Source organism: Hemicordylus capensis, chromosome 6 (assembly GCF_027244095.1).
Source record: "Hemicordylus capensis ecotype Gifberg chromosome 6, rHemCap1.1.pri, whole genome shotgun sequence".
NCBI lineage: Eukaryota > Metazoa > Chordata > Lepidosauria > Squamata > Cordylidae > Hemicordylus > Hemicordylus capensis.
The window spans coordinates 132,749,216-132,771,694 of NC_069662.1; the positions used below are offsets into that span (position 1 = coordinate 132,749,216).

At 41.8% G+C, this 22,479-nt stretch overlaps 1 protein-coding gene across 6 annotated transcripts in view; it reads right to left on the minus strand.

Moving 5' to 3' along the window:
- Nucleotides 1-22,479, minus strand: part of ANKIB1 (ankyrin repeat and IBR domain containing 1) — a 130,720-nt gene that overhangs the window by 32,916 nt on the left and 75,325 nt on the right. For all 6 annotated transcript variants that reach the window (XM_053262329.1, XM_053262328.1, XM_053262330.1 and 3 more), the window contains exons 6-12: nucleotides 19,476-19,684; nucleotides 16,793-16,881; nucleotides 13,068-13,212; nucleotides 11,013-11,179; nucleotides 7,582-7,670; nucleotides 6,463-6,593; nucleotides 4,437-4,571 (exon numbers count right to left, since the gene is read on the minus strand). In XM_053262329.1, the coding sequence (XP_053118304.1) occupies nucleotides 4,437-4,571; nucleotides 6,463-6,593; nucleotides 7,582-7,670; nucleotides 11,013-11,179; nucleotides 13,068-13,212; nucleotides 16,793-16,881; nucleotides 19,476-19,684 (965 nt within the window). The remainder of the gene's footprint in view (nucleotides 1-4,436; nucleotides 4,572-6,462; nucleotides 6,594-7,581; nucleotides 7,671-11,012; nucleotides 11,180-13,067; nucleotides 13,213-16,792; nucleotides 16,882-19,475; nucleotides 19,685-22,479) is intronic.

A 22,479-nucleotide genomic window follows, 5' to 3' on the forward strand; every position in this document is an offset into this window, starting at 1 on the left:
TTATCCTTTCTGACATAGGAGAATGGAATGGGTTTCTGTACAAGTGGCCTTGATGAGTCCACCAGTTGACAACCGTCTGGATATGCTCTGGAGGGTGAAGAAGGGCATCGGGGGAGTCTCTGTATGGATTGAAGGTGTCAAGGAACTACCTCTGAAACACACACATGTGTAGACGAGTGTGTGGCAGCACATAGGTGGGAGCAGCCATGTTATGGTCCTTTCAGGAGCAGTTCAGGACAGTTATGGTCCTTTCAGGAGCTGTGGATGTTTCCTGAGATGAGTCTGCAGCTATGAGCCAATAATCTAGATAAGGGAATATCTGGATGCCCTTTTGTTGCAGAAAGGCTACCACAGGGGCCATGCACTCCGTGAATGGGGGGCAGAGGCCAGGCCGAGTTGAAGAGCCTTGAATTGGGACATGACCTTGCCCACTTTGAAGCGCAGAAACTTTCAGTGCTGTGGCCATATAGAGATGTGATAATAGGCATCCTTTAAGTCCAGGGATGCTAGCTACATATTGTGCTTGAGTGGGTACAAGGTGGTTGAAATTGAGAGCATGAGAAACGTTTGTACAAAATGTATTTGTTGAGCTCTCCGAGATCTAAGATGGGACAAAGGCCTTCATCATGCTTTGGGATTACAAAGTAACAGGATTAAAAACTTGGTGTTGCGGTTGCAGCTACTTCCTCTATCACATACGAGGGCGATGACCACCACCTCGAGGATAAGAGTTGGAAGTATGGTAAGCATGTGTGAGTGATTTGGTTTGTGTACAAATTCCAGAGCATAGCCTAGGCATATTATTGTGAGAACCCATTGGTCTGAAGTGATGTTGTCCCAAGCTGAGCAAAATAGGGCTAGGTGGGTACTTGTCACCCAAGATGGGAAGTAATTGCTTCTTCAGGTAACCTGAGGTCCTCTGCTTTTGAGGAGCTGGCTTGCCTGACGTGAAGGGTGGCTTTGTCCTAGGAGTAAACCTTGGGGGATGAAAGGAGCGGTCGGATGAGGTTTGTTGGGAAGATGAGTGTGAGGACTGGTAGCATGGCCAGTTGCCATCTTTGGCAGTCTAGACACTGTAGACTGGTAGGACACAGAGCGTGCTGTGCTTCTCATCTTCTACAGCTTTTGGCAGGTCTTGTCAGTCTTGTCCCCCAAGAGGGCTTGATTTTCAAAAGGGCAAGTCCTTAATCCTGAACAGGGTTTCTTACGTAAGGCCTGAGGACCAGAGCCAGGCGTGTCTACGTATGGCTACTGATGTTGCCATTATTTGGCAGCATATTGCATGGAAAGTCTAACTGAATATAACTCCTGCTTTACTAGCTGTGCTGCTTCCTTCAAGAAGATCTTAGCCAGGTCTCTCTTATCCAGGGGTAGCTGTTCAATGAATGGTGATATTTTCCCCCTAAAGGAAGTGATTGTTCCAGGCATTATAAGCTTGGTAGTTTGATTTTCAAGTGTAGGGCAGCAGGTGAATAAAGGCGTCAAACGTGGACTCCCCAGAGGCATCTGGCGGGCCACTGTGTGAAACAGGATGCTAGACTAGAAAGGCCTTGAGCCAGATCCAACAGGGCTGTTTTTATGTTCTTAAACATGTCTAACTTCTTTCCCTTTCCATCGTCCGGGTTTGCAGTAGTTCTTCTCCATGTCTTTGTTAACATAGCCTCCACAATTATAGAATTTGGAGATGGGTGGCAATGTAAGAAGGCTGATGCTTCCTCCTCCATTTGGACCCTGTAGAAATTATCAAGACATTTTGTAGGCTGGGGTAATGATGAAGGCTTCTTCCAGTAGGCTTTGACAATTTCAAGTAAGGCCATATTCATGGGCAAAGACACTGGGATATGAGCATCAGCATCTATTAACCCAAACAAGGGATCCAGTTCACCTTTTTGTTGTTGGTCAAGCTAACACCCAGTGCCACAGCCATTCTGGACACACAATTGGAGTATAAATTTAAGTCCTCCAAAGGTGAAACCAGCTTCAGATTGGCCAACAAATCTTGTGGAGAGGATCCAATAGAGGTCAACTCAGAGAATGGAGATTGTGCCTCCTCTTCAGAATCTTTCTCTAGGCTCGAACCCAAGCACTTGGGTTCAAGGGGTTCTGAGTCTTTTGGGGTCCTGGGTAGCTTTTGCAGTTCTGTCAGTACCAAAGAAGCCTTAGGAGCATGGGACACCAAGTATGCAGCTTTGGAGGATGCCCCTTTCCTGGTGGAGTGTGGGTTTTGGAGGTCAGGTACTCATGTGGACATGTAGGGTTGTATTGCTCCAAGTGTCTGTGGCGACATGGGCTTGCTCTGCAATCCAAAGAACAAGACTGAGTTCAACGTGAATCTTTGTAATGGTCCGTACGGCCCCATTCATGGTCATGATACAAGTCCTCTCGTTACTGACGACACCAGTTTGAGTAATAAATTGGCCAGTATTTAGTATAAGAGTCCCTGGAATCATGGGTGGTGGCCTGAGTCCCAACCTCGATGAGTTTCCTCCCCATGGCTTTCTGAATATAGGGAGTACCTTGGTTAGTAAAGTTCCCTCCAGGGGTCTATGGAGCAAAATGTGTTGTCGTATTGGCATGCTATCTGTCCCAACCTTGAGCTGGCTGTTGCTCCGAAGAGATGTCTCAATCCCGATGATATGTGTCCCAATACTGAGTAGAAATGCCCTTGGATTCTAGATGTGGTAGTTGCCTAGGTTTCAATGGTGAAGAGGTACGATCCTGGTCATCAGGGATATAGTCACTCGCGTCTGAAGGAGAGTATTCCAGGTCATTGTCATGGTCTGGAGAGTGTGGCCATGTTGTTATGTAATTCGGAGAGGCTTCTGTCTCCGGCAAGACTGCGGGTGGAGCTTTCTCCTTAGGTTCTAGCTGTAATGGGTCCAATGTACTCGTGCCTGGGGTATCCCCTCTCGGGACCGATGGTTGAGTCTGAAGTGGTTTAGCACCTTCCTGAGGTCTTTTCTTCTTTTTTGTCTCTATTCGAACAGCCTTGGCATCTAGTGGCTGTTTCCTTTTTGGAATGAAGGGCAGATGTTGGCCCACTGGCAAAGGAAGCTGTAGCTGTGACCCCTTCTTTTTCAGAGGCAATCCTGGTATCAAGCCGAACGTAGCCCTGGGGAGCGGGGGCTTCAGAGTTGAAGGCTTTGGCGTTGACCCCAATGGCACATGGGTCTGCAGTAACAATGCTGAAAAAGATGAAGGTATAGCCGGCAGCAAGATTTGGACAGTGACAGTTGGCGGTCTCAGTACCAACTGAGACTTCAGCAAAAGCAGGGGTCACCTTTTCAGTGTCCAGTAGTGCAGGGATTGAGGTGTTGTCACTGGACATTTTTCCAGCACTCGTGGTGGCTAGATCTTGGGAGGAGCACAATACTTGCTCTCACAACACCGAACACAGGCGTGAAGCTCTATTTTTCCTGGCCTGCTGAGTGAACTTCTGACAATGTACACAAGTTCCAATAATGTGTGATTCTCAATAAGCATCTGCTGTGGGTATCTGAAGGTGGTAATTTTGCTCCACAGCAGAACTGTCTGGGAGTGGGAGCTGGGGTGGGGTGGGGTGGAGAAAAAAATGAGAACTATGAGAATAACTATGGAATAACATTGAGGAAACAAAAGGATAAAACAAATAGAACTGATAAGAATATCCTTTCTACTTGCAGCTCGAAATTCAGAGGTTCCAATGATGTCTAGTGAAGCGCAGACAACGAACGGCTAAGTGGATGAGGAGTGGCACAGCTGCATATAGTTTGGGGTGGGGTTTCCACCAAAACAGGAGAACAGAAGCTTGAAAGGTACCGACCTGGCCTCTGTGCATGTGTGAAGCCCATTTGTGTAAAAGACAGAGACCACGTCAAAGAAGCTGCAGTTACTGGGTTTTGTTCTGTTTTGGTTAGGTGTGGATGTGTGTGTGTGTTTGGCACAGTTTCAGTTCAGGTCTGCTTTTATTCCCCAATTGTTAAATTGGCTCAGCAGCAGGACTCCACAGAGTCCTGCTTCCAGCATGCACAAAGAAAGCAGGGGAAGGACAGGACCTTGTGCCAGATTGCAGAGAGCACAAGGTCCTGTCCAGAGTGGTGAGCACCAGGTCCTCCATTTTGAGCCTCTGGAGAGAGAAGAGGGTTGATCTCTAACTCTGCACTGACCTTCTGCCTCCAAAGTATAGTGTTAAAATGGAAATGATGGAAAAGATACTATTGTGATCAGGAATATTTATGTACCATTTTTCAACAAAAACGTTCACAGGGGATGTCTGCGAGAAAGACAGCTGCCATATTTGTGGAGCTCTAGTGAGTAATATAAGGTCTAAAGACTAGGGTGAAAGAGGATGCAACTAAAATATGTAAATTCTATTTATGGTTACAGATTCAAAAATAAGGAAAGAGGACAAAGAGATATATCCTTATGTAGTTTCTCAGTATTGTTCAGTTTCTTACCTCTGCTGTCATTTCCTTTGACTGCTCCTCCACATGCTGAATGACTTCATAGCGAGTGCATCTGTAATAACCTCCAGTGGAAGAGCTGTGTTTTTTCCATTCTTCCAAGCAAATCCAACAGAAGTCATATTTACACTTGAAAAGGAAAAAGAGAACTCATTTCTTCAGTTCTGTTAAAAGATTTGCAATGAGATCTAGGACATGACAATAACAGAAACACATAACATTATACAATTTGTTCACAGATGAGCTTATGAATTGCATCTCTCCAGAATTTCAGTTCAGCTCACAGGAACATTCATTGGCTAATACAAGGAGAACCCATTTTGACCAAAACAAAAAACAAAAAAATCCAGAATCCTGCCCGAAACAAGTTCCATGTTTAGCATCTAGTGGAGTTTAAGTGACCTATATACATGAAACAGCACTTCATGTCAATAAAGGATGGTAGTGCTTTGGATATAACCTATTAAGTAAAGGAAGAGTACAAGAAAGGAAGCTGACATACACATGACAGGTGAGGTCGGGCACACGCGTGTGCATTGTCTGAAATTGACCTGATCTGTGTCATTTGGGAGGAAGGCAGGCCTGAGTGAGGAGCTCTTTCGCTGCCGTCTCTTCCGTCTGCCTCCGGCCAGCATGCCCACCCCGACCTCAACCCGTCATGGTTTGGGAGGCGGGTGGAGCTCTTGCTGCCATCCCTGCCATCACGCAGCGGCAGTTCTAAAAGTTAAAAAGTTTTTTTTTAAGTCAAAATGCGGGAGGAATTGAGTCCCAAACGGGGCGAGTATTTCCCCCCCATAAACAGGGACATTCTGGGTAATGATGGACTGTTGGCAACCCTACCCGCATTGCTCCTTCCTCTCCCACACCGATGGCATGCCGGGAAGGCAGGGCAAAGCTGCAAGCCGCTCCTTCCTTTTTCCCTGGCTCGTGGAGCTCCTTCCTCTGCCCCAAGCCTCCCAGCCTTCCTCTCTCCTTTGTTTCCTGGTGCATCACGATGATGGTATGCCAGAGGAACCGGGGAAGGAGACATGAACTGAACCTTCCCCCACCGCAAGCCGCTCCTTCCTTCCCCCCTCCCACTGTGCGGCAAGCCAATGGAGTGCATGGCAGGGAAGGAAAAACAAACCTTCTGCCACTGGTGAGCTACCCCTTCCCCTGCCCCCGTAAGGAAGTGAGTGAGAGAAAGAGGGAGGCAAATTATCTCTAAGGGAGGGAGGAAGAATGTAGACGGCGGGAGGTATATTCCCCACACGATGGATAGAGTGAGTGGAAGGTAAGGGAGCGGGGAAAGAGAGGTTCTGCCTTTCTTGGACATGATGTTGTTTTGCAGTTATTTATTTATTTGTTTAACATATTTTTATACTGCCCAAAACTTACATCTCTGGGCGGTTTACAATAAAACAAAAGAAATGACAACAGTGTTAAAACTATTAAAACTGTGTTTAATTAAAAGCCTGGGTGAAGAAATACATCTTTAACAACTTTTAAAAAGTTGTCAGAGATAGGAAGGCATTCATTTCAGCAGGGAGCGCATCTGTTGAGAACAATAACAGTTAAAATGTGATATTCAATTTTCCCTGCTGAAAAATAGGGGGGGGGAATATTTGAGCATATTGTGGTGTAAAAAGTGGTGTATTCAGCTAATTTAAGTGGCAGGATTATTCATGCAAAACTTGGTATCCGTAGGTAAGTGGGAAGTATTCAGAAATATTCAGATATTCAGAATTTCTTCAAAGAGCTACCAAAAAATAAAGTTTTCACCAAGCATATTGTGGTGTAAAAAGTAGTGTATTCCGCTAATTTAAGTGGCAGGCCAAGGCAGGAGGAAAGGAAGAGAGTGAGAGAAAGGAGGGAGGAAGACATAAGGTGGGAGCGAGGCAGGCGCGAGGCGACAGAAGGTGGCATGAGGCTATATGCGGCCCTCAGAAGTCCACTGGAATAAAACCTGGCCCACTACCCAATTGAGTTTGACACCTCTGTTTTAGAATAACTCAGCCTTTTCTTAATGGTCTTTGCTTACCTTTGCACACTGCATATGGTTGCAGCCTTCATTCTTCTGAATTGGAGATTTACAATTGGCGCAAGGTTTGGAGTTTGTCAGTAACCATAAGCAGTTGGCAGCATCTTCATAAGCCTCACTAACTCCCACAACTTTGAATGGGGAAAATGGAAACATTAAGGTTTTGTGCATTAAATTAAGTATGCTAAAAGCAAAAGCAATCACCATGTTTCCTAAATCCTTGCAAGTGTAGAATTAGGTTATTTGAAAAGACACTGTAATTCATTCTCAGCCCTTGATATAGGGTAAAATGGAAAAATAAATTTTTAGGATAAAAAATAATCGTGATTTTTCATAAACCAATACCACGAGGCAGGTACTACAAAAATCTACAGCAAATCTAATAGTTGGACAACACACAGCTCTAAGGTTAGCTGCATACCCATTTTGCCTAAGAGCTTTTCAAAATATTTTCTCATTATTTGCTAAATATATTTTACCAAACTCTTTACATTCTACTTTATTCAAAAATATTGCTCACATCTCATTTCTGAAACTCATATCAAGAACAACTATTATGCATAGATTAGTAAAGAGTAATTGCAATGTTGCTTTTCCATTTTAGTTTTCAACTCTCCTCAATTTTTTTAAATTCTCATTCTCTGTAGTAACTAAAGATTCATCAATATCAGATTAATTCCTTTTCAATTTAATACATGTTGCCTCTTCAAATTCTCAACAATTTAGGCCACATCCTTTTCATAATTAAACTTACAACAACAACAACAGATCAGCAATATTCAATGATTCAGAAATTCAGTTACCCAAGGATGGAAACTCACAAGCATAGTCTTCAGGAAACCTTACCCAACCATACAAGATCAATTCAAACTTCCCAGTTGTTACCTCTGCATGATTAATTTTACTCCACTTGATTAGACAAGTTTGAGAAACTGCCATCTCTCCTTACTTCTTCCATCCTATCTACAGCTTGTTTACATTCCCTTAGGAGATCAGGCTCCCTGTTATGGGAACCATGACTTGGACTATTTGTTCTTACTGGCACATACTAATCTTGTATTACATAATCACACAGAATTTCTACAAACGAAACCAAAATATCCTAATAGCCATTCTTACGCTCTTCGGGCTTCATTTCCGTAATCTTCTGCAGCCAGTTTTTCCATGTTTCACAGTCACAAGGTTCATGTGCTTCACCAAGACACTCCCTGAAAAATTGAGCCAAGTAAATACATTGAGTTATTATGAGGCGAAAACTAGTTTCCCCCTCAGATTAAAGAATATGAGTTTTAATTATGGCAGGAAAATTTGTTTCATTTTACAAAGCTTCACCTTTGCTTTTGCTCACATGCCTGCTTTCAAGAGCTGATGGAAATATTTAGAACAAATCAGAAAGGATATCCCAAGGCATGAATGGCAATTAAACACCAAACTCTCAATTTCTGCAGTGATATTCTGGTGCATAATTGCTACTTCTGTGTTTTGAATTCCTCCCCATTATTATGGCTACTTCAGAATGAGCTTGCCTCTGATTTGGGTTAACAGTCAAGTTGAACCGATTTAACTTTAGAGCATTTTGTTTTCTCTGCCTTACACACACACACACACACACACACACACACACACACACACACACACTCACACACACACACACACGAATAAAAACCAAACTGCTATTAATCATGGCTCCTAAATCCCATTCAAGGAACTACTCTCTCTGTTTCATACACATGTGTGGATATGTTTATCTTTTCCTGAAATATCAAAAAATGATATTACAAATGCTTCTGAGCACTGGCAGGACATGAGAAGCTCTCTGCATTGCACATGTCACACAGCTGTCACTTCCCATTTCTCAGAAGACAAAATAGTCCATTAGAAGTTGACTCAGTGACAGAGGTTGCTGTACAAGGGACCTCCTGTCCCACAGCCAACAGCCCGTCCCTGTTGAATTCCTTCTCCTCTTTCTGGGCTACAGCAGACTGTCATAGTCTAGGACTACAGCAGTTACAGGCTCGTTCTGGCAAAGGATAACGCAGCTAAAAGTTGCCTAGTTATTTGGAAGTGGTAGGGTGATGAGTTGGCACAGTTTTATCTTCCTCTCCTCCAGAACATGCGCCATAAGCAACATCAAGAACTAGTGCAAGAACGAGGCAGAAAAGCAGAGAAGAGGAGGAATGGCAATCTTGACTCAGCCTCCCTGTGGTAGTAAGCCATGCTTCATATTGGATAGAAGATAGGCTCTAGAACAGGGTTTGCCAACCTTGACTCCCTAGCTTTGCTGAATGACAATTCCCATCATCCCCAGCCACAATTTATTATAGCTTAGGACAATGGAAGTTGTAATTCAGCAACAGCTGGAGTGTCAAGGTTACCTACCCTGCTCTAGAATATACTATGTGTGCTGCATGTTCCTGGCTGTCAAACTAGACAGTGATGTAGGTCCTTGAAAAGGAGGGCTCTAGTATTCATATGTTCAAAAGTCCAAGCTGCCAGTGTTCTGAATGCTCTGTAAGGAGCTACAAAACATCTGTTCCTGCTTTGAACAGTTAGCAAAGAATAGGAAGGGTCTTCTATTAATTGAGGTAAATTTCACTTAATTAAAATTACCGACAATGATAAGCAACTGTCAGTCATAGAACCACAATGAATACAAGATCCTTACTCCGCTGTCCATTTCTGCTCTTGACTAAACATAGACCTTTACTAGGAATGAAGAGACTTTGCCCAGAAAAACCCATGAGTTCTTTACATACATCCCACATTACTACTGCTAGTTTTTAGAGCAGCAATCAGATTCCTAGAGCAGCAGAAACATGAATCCAGATGGTGCCTGGGTGTAGATGTGTCAACATGATTTCCAGAGTGGTCACGACTCACTCTTTTTTATGGGAAATACAGCAAAAGAGCTTTAGACATCTGCTACACATCCAACATACAAAAAGCAAAACAACTAAAATTAGCATCATGTCAGAAGCATAGGTTCATGAAAGAACCTGCTGTATTAAAATGAAGACAAGGAGTATTCTTTAGATCAAATGACAACATGCCTTTTGAAATGCTTTTTAAAGTAAAACAGGGACCACATAATCAATCTTTTTTACATCAGACCAAGGACCAGAACCATAAATGAAAACTTAAAAATTTCAGCCAGTCTATTATACTACAAAATGTAAAAACCAGCCTTGGGTATATTGCCCACTTTTGAATTTGTGCTAGAATAAAAGTCAATTTCAGCTCTTTAGGCTGGTTTGGACAACTGTACCTTCAAGCTTCCAGAGGTCACATGCTCCCTCCTCAACACAATTAGGATGACACAGACATCCTACTTTGGTTAAACAAGAGCTCCATGTGTCATCCAAACCTGGAAGCTGTTGTTTAACTGCAGTTTATGAACCAGGAAGCAAAAATCACTGTTAAATCTCTGTTTCTCATCCTAGTTTGCAGTCTTGGGTAACCTGTTGTTTTTGGACTACAGCGCCCATCATTCCTGGCCTTCAACCATTGTGGCCAGGAATGCTAAGTGTTCTAGTCCCAAAACAACTGCCAGTTTGTGAACAACAGTCAAACAACAGCTCTCAGGTTCTTATAACAAGTGGAGCCCTTGTTTAAACAAAACCAAGGTTTACTATATGCATGAGATGAGGAGATAAGTGGAAGAAGGAATATACAGACTAGAGAGGATTCAGATTGCATTCATGACTGAACAAAGTTTGGTCATCTGAAGTGACCCATGTATTTGTCCTCAATTTATGCTATAACAATACAAGAAAAATGCAGAGAAGATGCAGAACTTATGTATGTCTAGTTTACATTCAGTTAGGTATCCATGGTATAATGTTTCCAGAAATCACAAGAGAGTCTCTTCCATTGGTATACATTATGTATACTGGAAATGGGGTTAAATTGGAAAGAAAAAAACAGAGCCAAATTCAGCATTAATGTGTGTGGCCTACTCAGAATCCAAATTCATGTAGCAATGAAACCTTACAATAAAAACATCTATTTGTTTTTAGGCAAGGCAATTCTATATATGACAGTAAATGATTTATACTTCCTCTAACTGCATAAGACAATCAGGCAGGAAGACCAGACATATTTCAGAAGCATCCAGAACATCCGTTTTCATGGGAAAAAGCTCTGAGAAGACCTACCATACCCAGGAGTCCACGCATCCTCCTAGCAGCCGCGCAGACTTCCCAGGCTGCCTTGAGTCACCCCCTGCCCACCCACCGGAAGCTCCCAAGATCCGCTGTGCCGCCTAGTTGCTCCCGCAACAGTCCTGGGAGGGCAAGTTGCCACCACCACCACCGCATTAACTGGGGCACTTGCCTTGCATTCTGATGCCTCCTGGTGGTGGGGGCCAGGATTTCTGACATCAGAAATCCCCTTTTACCTGTTTGCACAGTCCTACTAAACATTATTTACTATGTCAAGTCCCACAAAAGTTAATTATTTTAAAGTTTGTACTAAGTTCAGCAACAGGTTTGCTCTCTGGTGCTTTTAAAGGGTCAGCAATTGTTTCTAAAGTATGAATAAGTGCCACTAACCAGCAGAAGAGATGCCCTTTCCCACAATCCACTGCAGGGGCTCTTAGCAATGGGAAACTAAGTGCTTCTGAACCTGATGTATTTGATCCTTGTCTTGTTAGTCTGACTGCTCTTTCACAGGCTGGTGTAGGACACCATTTTATAGAAGGATTATTTTCAACAAAAGCCTGGGAACAAAAAAGATGGGAATTAGTTACCATTATTTGATCAGACTCTTCTGAAAGATATAAAGCTTAATTTGAAGATGCAAACCTTTGTCATTTAAACAGGTGTGCGGTCTAAAATAGCTATACAAGATAATGATGTTATAACTAGCTAGACAAGTTTAGCTATTTGCTATAGCAACGTAAACCGTAGCCAAAAAACTACAGGGGACTAAATGTTGCTTAAAATATTTGGAACACGGAGAGTCAGATGTATGACTCTCACTTCATGAAGAAATTGTCACTTTTTGTATCTTTTCAGAATGATAAATTTAGTGATGATGTACATCCCTATTCATTGTTTTCTTTAATGAGAATGTACCCTTGTGAGGAGTTTTTCTGGCTATAATTTTGGTCGGATAGGTTAATAATCCAATATATATATATATTTCAATTAATCTATGTAATTGAAAATTGGAATTTAATTGGATTTTCTGTTTTTTTATAAAATTAATAAAATTCTTTTTTAAAAAAATTGGAACAAACATCACATTATTCAAAAAATAAACTTCTGCCCACTATTGATGTCCTGTGAAGTTTACTTGAAGGAGGCATGGATTCATTGCCAGGGACTAATTTTCCCAAAGAAAATCATAACATGGGAATGAATGTAGATATGAAAAGTAATAGTCCTCAATTGTTGTCGAGCAAGGGTTTTCATTGTTTCTTAAAAAGTCTACCCCTTCTAACTCAAAGCTTCAGCTCAGATACCCTACATATAAGAAAGGATCATATTGTAATGCACAGAAGTAAATCTTGACGGAGTTCTTGGGGGGAAAAGTAGAAGCTAACTGAATTTTCCCCTAGAATCAGCCAAAAAACAGCAACAACAGAACACCTAAACCCCTCACTCTACACTGTGGCTTCCTTCCTCTTGCCATCCTCTGGAACCTCATGGCCAGGGCTTCACAGCAAATCCCTGACCTGATCCTGCTTCTTTCTTCTCCTCTCCACGACTGGCCGGCTAGATGCTCAGGTTCTAACCATCACTACTTCAGTCTGACAACAGGTTTGGCAGCAAGGGCAAGGGAGGGTGGGATACTGCTTGACACTCCTCTCCCTCTACTGGAGAGGGAGCCAATGATGTAGCATGATGTAGCATGCATGATGTAGCATGATGTAGCATGCATGATGTAGCATGATGTAGCATGCAAGTGAGTCAGGAAGGCAGGAGGATTTTGTGTGTCCCATATAACCCTTACAAGGTTTCAAAAGTACCCCCAGGGGTTCAAATACCCATGGTTAAAAAACCTTGCTGTAGAGTACTAATTGCAGAATTTCATTATTAAGTACCCGTAATTCTAAGTAGTGATATGATTAAGGTATTAGAAGAGGTGAAGGTAAAAACATTGCCACAAATAGATAATTTTTTATGGGAACTTTCCAAATGGGGAGCCACAACTGATAGAAATGGTTGGCATCCAGAGAGTTGCTTTGGCTAATGAATGGGTCTCAAGCTAGTCCAGTAAGGTATTATTTTCTCTTCTTCTGCAGATATAAAGAAACCCCTGGGTCGAAGCTGGAAATGTGATCACAACATGACAGACTGAACACTAGAACCTCTAGAACTGATCTAATTCTAAGACCGCTAGAGCTGATTTAATTCAGTTAACTTGGCAACATGCCAAAGTAGTTGAGGGAAATGGCAATTTACCTCCCAATACAGGAGTCGCTACGACTGTCAATTGCGGAACAATTAAAGAAAGTGGGTTACAAATTTCAAAATAAATTCTTGCTTAACATTTCTTAAAACAGCCATCTGTGTCTGCCTTTCTAAGACGTTTTTTACTGGAGTTAGAATAATCAACTCAGGCAGATGCTTTAGCCACATGCTGGCAATCTGACAGTTTACCTTAATGTCAAATTGTAGGTAACGTTTATCCATCTCCTTGGAAACCACACTTTCTATGATCTCCACTGGAACAAGCTGGAAGCAATCATATGCTGGGCAGAAAATATTGTGGGCTTCACCCTCTTGAATTTTCATATTCAAAAACCTGTTAAATGTAAAGCAGTAGTGAAAAGGAAATATTAAATCCGTGGAATTAGGTAGGAAAAATTACCATATTAAAGTGATTCTCATGACTTTTACTGGGATGGGGAGGGCAAGTGGGGCATGGGGAAGTCAGGGTTGAACCTACCTTCCCCCTCGATGATCATTTGATTTCCACTGGGCATAAGACTCGCTGCCCTAACCTGGTTAGGGCTGCTCGTGTGAACAACCTCAAAGTATTAATTCTACAGGTAAACAGCTGACAGAGATTATACAGTAGCTGCCATGCAAAGCCCTGCAAGGCTCTGCAATGAGTGTGTGTGCAAGTAGGAGATGCCCTCTACTTTTGTTTATTGGGAAATGCTCTGAGTGTGCACCCCATCCCACACCCCAGAGTATTCTGCAACACAGGAGGGATCAGACCAGCCTCTGAGCATATGTCTGTACACAGGAGTGTGGCAAAATAAGTATGAAGTAAAACCTATCCAAAGCAATACAATTACAGGAACCCTTATATTGGTTTGGTTTGTATGTAGCATGGGTCAAAAAGCACCTCACTGCTCTTAAGCAACACGGGGCATTTAGTGGCAACTTTGAGTTGCAACTACTCTTTGGCACTGCAGAGGGAGCTGACAGAATGAAGTATGTTTTCACAGGGGATCTCAATGAGAAATTAGAGTAGAGACAGTAACCTGGCAGCTCAAAGTGAATCTCTACCCATAGTACGGTGGATAGGGTTTCTGTCTAAAAGAGACATGGTTCTCATGCACATAGGTACGGTTCCTACTAAAAAGAGAGCCATGTCCCTTTTAGACAGAAACTCTATCCACCTTACTATGGGCAGAGATTTACTTTGAGCTGCCAGGTTACCGTCTCTACTCTAATATCTCATTGAGATCCCCTGCGAAAACATACTTCATTCTGTCAGCTCCCTCTGCAGTGCCAAAGAGTAGTTGCACCAGTGCTGTTACAACTAGATGATACAAGAGGGCAATGCAAATGGCCATATGACTGCCAGAAATGGCTGACATCCAGATTAACAAACTGGGCGTGCTAAGTGAGAGGTGCCAGTGCTACTGAAGTTTTGGACTAAGACAGCACCCGCAATCACACAGTGGGGCAATTTTGATCACCTCCCCTTCCCATGGAAGCACTCTGACACACTCAGTATTACGTTCCCTGAGGGTTGCACTTCTGAGAGAAAGGGAGATCATGGAAGTTCACTCCTCTTCCCTATATGAGCATTGGTACAGCTTTAATTGGGAGCTCAGAATCAGCATTTCTCACCTATGCTTTATTTATTCAATTAATATACAGCCCTTCAAACACACATAATAAACAAATTAAAATAGAAAAAAACATTTAAACCAGATTTAAATCAAAAACTAGATATCATTAAAAGCCAGGCTAAAGAGATGGGTCTTTAAGGCTCTCCTGAAGGCCTCCAAGGAAGATAATCCTCATATCCTCCAAGGAAGATAATCCTCATATCCTCCAAGGAAGATAATCCTCATATCCACAGGCAGCACGTTCCACAACTCAGGGGCAACAACTGAGAAGACCTGATCCCAGGTCAGCACCAGATGAACTGAACTGAACTGAACTGGCAACCGGACCCCTCCCGATGATCTTAATGAGCGGTGGGGATCTCGTAGAGAAAGGCGGTCTCTCAGGTAACCTGGACCTAAGGGCTTTCAAGGTAATAAAACCAGCACTTTGTACTTTGCCCAGAAAGATATCAGCAGCCAGTGCAACTGTTTGAGAACAGGCATAGTGTGGTTTCTCCAGGATACCCCAGACACCAATCTGGCTGCTTCATTTTGAACTGAAGTTTCTGAACTACATACAAAGGCAACCCTACACAGAGCACATTGGAGTAGTCCAACCTGGAGGTTGCCAGCTGGTGTACCACTGTTTCCAGGTCATACTCCTCAAGGAATGTGTGGAGTAGTTGAATAAATTACAGCTGGTAAAAATAACTCCTGTCCACAGCCTCAACTGGAGGTACTAGGTTCCAAGAGAACTGGGACCAAGAGCACTCCCAAGCAATGAATCGGTTCTTTCTCGAGGAGTGGAACCTCATCCAGAATAGGAAGTTCTATCTCATCTTTGCAGATTATGACCCCTAACAATGAGCACCTCCATCTTGCTTGGATTCAGTTTCAGTTTATTATCCCGCATCCAGCCCATTACTGCCTGCACGTAGGCATTTAAGGGGATAATGCCATTTCCTGATAACGACTGCAAGGAGAAATAGATTTGGGTGTCATCAGCATATTGATAACACCCAGCACCAAATCTCCTGATGACCTCACCCAGCAGTTTCATGTAGATGTTAAAAAGCACTGGTGACCAAACTGAGCCCTGAAGGACTCTATATAGTCGCTCCTGTTTTGAAGAGCAACTGTCACCAAGCACTGCCATCTGAAATCTACCGAGACAAAGGAGCAGAATCACGCAGTGCCTCCTATCCTCAAATCTCTCAGGCAATCCAAGATAGCATGGTTGATGGTACTGAAAGCTGCTGAGAGATCTAAAAGAACCAGCAGAGTAACACTCCCTCTGTCAGTTCATTGCTGAAGGTCATCTCAACCACACAGCACACCCTAAAGCCAATTTGAAATGGGTCTAGATAATCCATTTCCTCTAAAACCGCTTGGAGCTGGTCAGCCACCACCCCTCAGTCATCTTACACAACCATGGGAGGTTGTTAGTCTGGATGTCAGCCAATATTTCTAGGTTTTGTTCTCAGGTTTCTGTCTCCTGTGAGATGGTCTGTATAAGATGCAGTCCTTTCCTGACCACTCCTGTTACTGAAGGTGAACTGTTCCATACAGGTCTACAACTTTCAGAATGAGTCACAATGCTGTTTTAAACAGAGAGCACCAGAGTAAAAATTGTAGTCTCCATGTCCTCTACTTCCCACTCTCCACTATTATAATCCATTATTCTTTAAGTCTGTGTCTACTTTGGTTCCCTTACTGACACACAGATAAATCCCACTAGTTGAGGTTAATTTAACATGCACAGACCAGGCCTTTTCAGTGACTGCCCATAAGCTCTGGGATGCCCTTCTGAGATGTTTATACCTTGCAAACCCTTTCAGTTTAAAGATACTGCTCAAAGACATTGCTTTTTACCTAGATGTTTAATGTGGTCATCTGCTCTTTTTAAATTGGCTTCTGTACTTTGAATAACTGCTGCTCTTATTCTTTTTTTAAAAAAATTGTGGGTTTTATATTTTTGATTTTATTGTAACTTCTACTATGTGCATTGCCTTGGGACAACATGCAAGGTGATTAATTAATTCTAAAAAGCATAGGATCTTTGCATAAGGTTTGTGTTTCCATTTGAGACTTCTGGATTTCCATTTGCTTCCATTTGGGACTTCTGACTTCTCTTTGGTGAAGACAAAAGCACAACGTATCTTTAGAATAAAATCCCAGAGACTAAGGTTTCTTTAAGAAGAAACCAATATTTAAAAGAAATCACATTCTATTAGTAGTAGGTTATTTTCATGGTTATTCTCATTTTCTCTCATGTAGAAATAATTTGTATATAAAAATATATCAATGAAAACTTACGCTTCCCAACATGCTCTACAAAACTCATGTCCACAAGGCATATCCACTGGGTCTTCAAATACAGAAATATTACACATACAAATTTCACACTGCAGATAAAGAAAATAACTGGGTAAGAAAATTTCATTTTTGCATGCTATATATATAGAACAGCCTGGTTAAGCACATGACTCTTTTTTTTGTTTCTTTTTGTACTTGCATTTCTTCATTATTTCTGAGAGTATATATGCTAAAGTATCTATTATACTCTAAGGGTTTGTATTATACACTAAGATTTAAATGAGGCACTAGTCTAACTGTGAGGGCTCATTCTCCCCAGTGGATGGAAGGTATCCTGATGGGTTATTACCCCTCCCACTCATTATGCACCACTGCAAGTCTACCTAACTCTGCTGGGAGAAAAGGCTTGTTCTAAACATATTAAATGACAGAGAAAGGGTAGGTCTGTTTCAAAATGTTTCAAAACTGGAAGTGGAAGTGGGCCAGACTACCTAGCAGTGGAAGTGGGCCAGACTACCTCACCACTAGCACACATAGCTATACTTCTGGAGAAGAGAAACAGAACTATGGTGAGAATTCTGGCCAACATGGCAGGCAGCCCTCCTTCAACTGCAGGGATCTGCTGGGACTTTGGTGCAGCTTAAAAGGCATCTGATGGTGTCGCTACAGAGCTGCTGTGGGATGACTTTCAACTGCTTCCAGGCAGCAGCACAGTGCTCCTAAAGCAGCTACACCGTCAGGTGTTTTATGTTGCGCAGCAGCCCTGCTGGAACCCTACTATCAATGGAGGGCTGCCCGTCATGTCAGACTTTAAAAATTGTCATATTGGCAAACTTTTCATTGCCCATTCCCTTTACTGCATCTTGTAGTTGACTAGAACAGAGACAAAGCACCTAATTGGCTATTATATAATTAAAGCACACTAATCTAGCATGTTCAATCTGCATGCACGGTAATAAATTTGTCAAATACTGTATATAAGTTACAGTATCTAGGTCTATAGAGGTGTGAAATAGCAACCCTATAGATGAATCATTCTTTTACACATCAGCCCAGTTCTACATTCACCAAGGATGTCTACTGACTTCTCTTTCATTTCAATAGGGCTGGTGCAGAGATTTTGGTGGATATTAATAGTAATATACACCATAAATTAAAACACACAAGACAACATAAAGTTCTTGATATATGTCATTTCTATCATCATTTAAGATCAAAGAAATTTTACTCTAAAAACAAAGCAAATCTTGAGGCAAAATGTATTTTCAAAAAATAGCTTGATCATCGAGTACAAATCTTATAATGTTACAGCTGCAGATTATTAAAAAGAGATTCTGTTTTCCAAAAGAGCTTTACTAATTATAATGAAAAGGGCTTTCATATGTTAAAGTTGTGCTGGTCTTATGGACTGGTGCAAACAATCCCGCATAGTAAAGTTCCTTATAATCTATCAGAACATTAGCGATTTGACCTTTAAAATGTAGACAAAGAGCATGTTGTTTCCTTAGAGGGGGAAGAATTACAGAAAGCAGAGCAGAAATAATTTAAATATAGTCAAGGAAACTGTTACAGTTGAAGTGAAAATCCAATTCTCTATAGAACTGCTAACACACTTTATATAACGAGTGCAACTTCAGTCATAGAACCCATCACAATTTAACAACTTGCACCTCTTCTTATACAAATTGTCAGCTCTGAACCATCTCTCTCTGGTGCCAACAAAATCCAATATGTTGTTCTTTGCACAGATGGGAAGAAAACACAGGGTTGTATCCAGTGTTCCCTCACACTTTTTTTAATGTCCGCTCAGTTAATTTTAGATCCCGCTCAGGTTGAATCAGGAAGGTCCCACTCTTAATGCCCATGTGCACACACTGCCTTAATGCTGCTGCCCAGAACAAAAAATTCATTCCACACACAGATGAAAAAAATTAGAGAAAACACTGGTTGTATATGGATGGAAGGAAGCTCCTGCAAGGAAACTGGCTCACATTCTCTTTCCACCAGCGGCCCCCAATGAATCCAAAAAACCTTCTCCTGAGAGTTGGAGGACCCTCCAGAGCTCGATGGCATGTGGTATGGGGTCTGCCAACGGAAGGACAGATGAATGAATCTGCTTTGCACTAACTGAAGTGCCCTCTGTTGCACAAAACCAACTCAGGATATAACCCACAGTTAATACATTATTGTTTTTAAACTGTTAAAGAAAGGTTTCCTACATGGTATCTTTCTCTCCTTCTCCCTCGCTCTCCATAACAATGCTTCTAGTTCCATATGCCCAAGGGAACCTTGATTTTATCTTTCTCAAAGAAGCAGCCCTTCATGCCACTTAGCAAACCAAATTTGAAATGAAGGGGATTTAGGTGACATGATACACAGCCCACTATCAACAGTAGTGACTCAATGGTGATGTTGATTCTTTGGTTGTTTTCAGGAATACTTAAATGCCAAGTACATGCTGAAAAATTATACTGAAAATTCAGCAATACATAGAATAAGACTCTCCCCAAAACAAACAAACAAACAAACAAACAAACAAACCCACCTACCCACCCACCCAGAAACATAACATACAGAGGTAACTTCTTAACAGTTATCAATCAATTCCTTCATAATATTCATGATTCATAGGGAAGATATTCATGTATCAGAGGCAGGAAGTTACTGCATGAACTCCAAGTACCATAGTTGTCTCAATGTCCCCCGGTGACAGGCTGATTTCATCTGGAGAAGTGATAGAAGAACGAGTCGTCCGAGGAGTTCTTGGTGAAGGAAGGGTGTCCCAGGCATTATAGCCACTTGGAGGTGGAGTTGGCATTTGAACACCTGAGCGTTGGCAGCAGTTCTCTGGATTAGACATCCAGGCTTCAAGTAACTTCTCCCTGTCCCAGTCTTAAACAAAACCAGAAGAGCAATTGTTAGAAGTAGTAACAGTAATGAGGTGGAAGAGATAATTTGGATGTCATTAGCATCGTTGTCATAGGTTCAAATATTGATTTTTAAGCCATGAGAAAAACATACTGCTTGCAGATGTCCTTACACATGCAACAACATGTATCCACAGATACTAAAGGGTTAAAACCCATGTATTCATAGTTCCTAGAGGGCCAGAAGTGACTGTCAAGGTCACTTCCGCCCTCCATTTTGTCACCAGGAGCCATTTTGTGGCTCATTTCCTTGAGGAAAAAACATTCCCCCAGCAATTTTTTACCGTTTGGGGGGCATTACTAGGCACGAGACCCCATGGAGCAAGGTAGAGTGCTTTTTCGCAGCTTTTTTGCAGGTTTCTGCCGATTTCCACCTCTTTTCTTAATGAAACAAGTATTTTCAAGATATTTTTTTCTTCCCGGTTTGGGGGATATGGCTGGGCATAAGGAGACCCCGTGGAGCACTGCAATAGTTTTTTGCTGTGCCCCCCCCCCAGTTTTTGGCATTATTACAAATTTTGTCTGCATTCTGGAACCTAATCCCCCTTTCCCTATAGGAATAATGCCTTGTTACTTGCAATTTCATTACTCGCCATCATAGGTGAGGAATGGAACCCCAGCAAGTAATGAGGTTCTCCTGTACTGAATAATGGGTACACAATGCCTATTTTTTTCTTTTTGGTACTTGTTCCTGGTGTGTCATGAAATTTCCACCCAATAGAAGTGGAGATTTCTTTCCACCTATACACATATCATGTTATTTTATTTGGAAAAAACATCTCCTAATTTTGCTTGTGCATATAGGCAAACCTTGCCATTCGCAGCCCTAACATCCGCGCTTCCACATAGCCGCTGCCAAGCAACTGATACCCGACATTGGTGTATGCAGGGGACAGGGGCTACATTTCACATATCCACAGTTTTGGGGCACTCGAAATGACCCCCGAGATCATTTCTACCCACCATTTTGTTAAACAGAGCCATTTTGTGGGTCTTTTGTGTATTAAAAAAAAGAAGGAAAAGAATTCCCTGCCATTTTTCATGGGAAAATCATCAAAATTTAGCATTTTGGGCATGGTATGGAACTTTCTTTCTCTGATTTCCACTGGTTTTTTGCCCTGCAGGAACCTAAACCCCAATTGCCATAGACTTAATGTCTCATTATCCATTGCTTCGTTACCCATGGAAATCTGTGGGAATGCAAACCCCATGGATAACGAGATCCACCTGCAGTAAATTTTCAAATTCTAACGAGGGCAGAGGAAGGAACTAAAAGGCTTTAGAGCAGGGTTAGGCACCCTTGGCTCTCCAGCTGTTGCCAAACACAACTCACATCATCCCTGGCTGCTTGTTTCCCAGTCCTCCAGCCCAAAAGGTTTGAACCGTGATTTGTGTACATCCCTACTGTAGTCTTAATTAGGCTCTGGAATGCTACAGAAACAGCATCCTGGGCACCAGGACTATGAGGATTGATAGTTTCCCAAGGCTTCTGAGTCCTGATTAAATATCTGGAAGTCCTGTAAAACAATTCCCAGCAATTCTGGTGGCAGGACACTGTTGAGCATGCTCTTGAATACCAGCATTTTGGGGGAATTGTGGTTTCCATAGTTTCAAAGTACCCAGACCTTCTGGAAAACTACAATACCCAGCAATCATAGTACCCATATTGCTGCTACAGGACCCATTAAAGCCCTTTTCATTATGCAGCTAGGTACATGTGAAAGCGAAAAAAGGCTAAACTAATTACAAACTGAACTTTGGAGAGATGTGGGCTCAGATTGTTATGTATGTATGAACAATCCAAACAGTTCAAGGTAGTTCACAACAAAACCCAGGAGTCCCAAACTGGAGAAGTTCATACTCCAAACCCTTCAATTCGAGACTTTGGGAGCATACCTAACCTCTTCACCTAACAAGAACCAAGTCTGCTTATTTTCCTGACAAACAGCAAAATTCAAGACCTTCTTTACTGGAGTAAATAAGTATTTGGCAACAAGAAATATTTTTTAACTTTGTTACCAGCCTAAGCTTCTGTGTGATATGTGTGTATGCATAAATATTATACAGAGATACAGATATATTATTTTCTAGTTATAATTGCTAAGTGATTTTTTTGCTGACACGGAGACACAGCTGGAAGTTGGAAGGAGTTGGATATCTATAATATCCTATTTAATACATGTATGTGCAAAACTTCCTGATTATTGCATTCAGCTGCTCTCTTTTATAGCAGACATAAAAGTAGTATAATTTCAGCTAAGCTGCAGTGTATTCATCCCAAATAAATAATAAAGTGCAAATTGAATTAGACCATATACAGTTTCAGTTTGGCGTAGTTAAATAATTTTCTTTTTTAAGTGAAGGCAAATAAAAGCAGGAAATTTCTACTTTTCTATTTACAAACTCTGTACATGTCCCCTTGGGAGCAGCTAAAAGCATTAAGTTACAGCTCATTACCAGGAAATGGACCTCTGCAATTCAGTCTTTTTCAAGTCTCAATTACTGTTCACTAGGCGTGGGCATGGAATTCAGGTGTGTACTTATTCATGAGAACAGCCACAAGCTTTGTTTTCCTGATCTGGTTACCACCTGGATCACTACCTAGAAACTGCAGAGTTGGTGACACAGTAAAGGGATCAACCAACCAATTATATCCACTCAGGATTATTTGGCTTAATACAGCATTTTTAAAATGTTAAGTAATACATTTCTTAAAACAAATAAAAATGTAGATTACATGGTCCAGATATCATCTAGCTC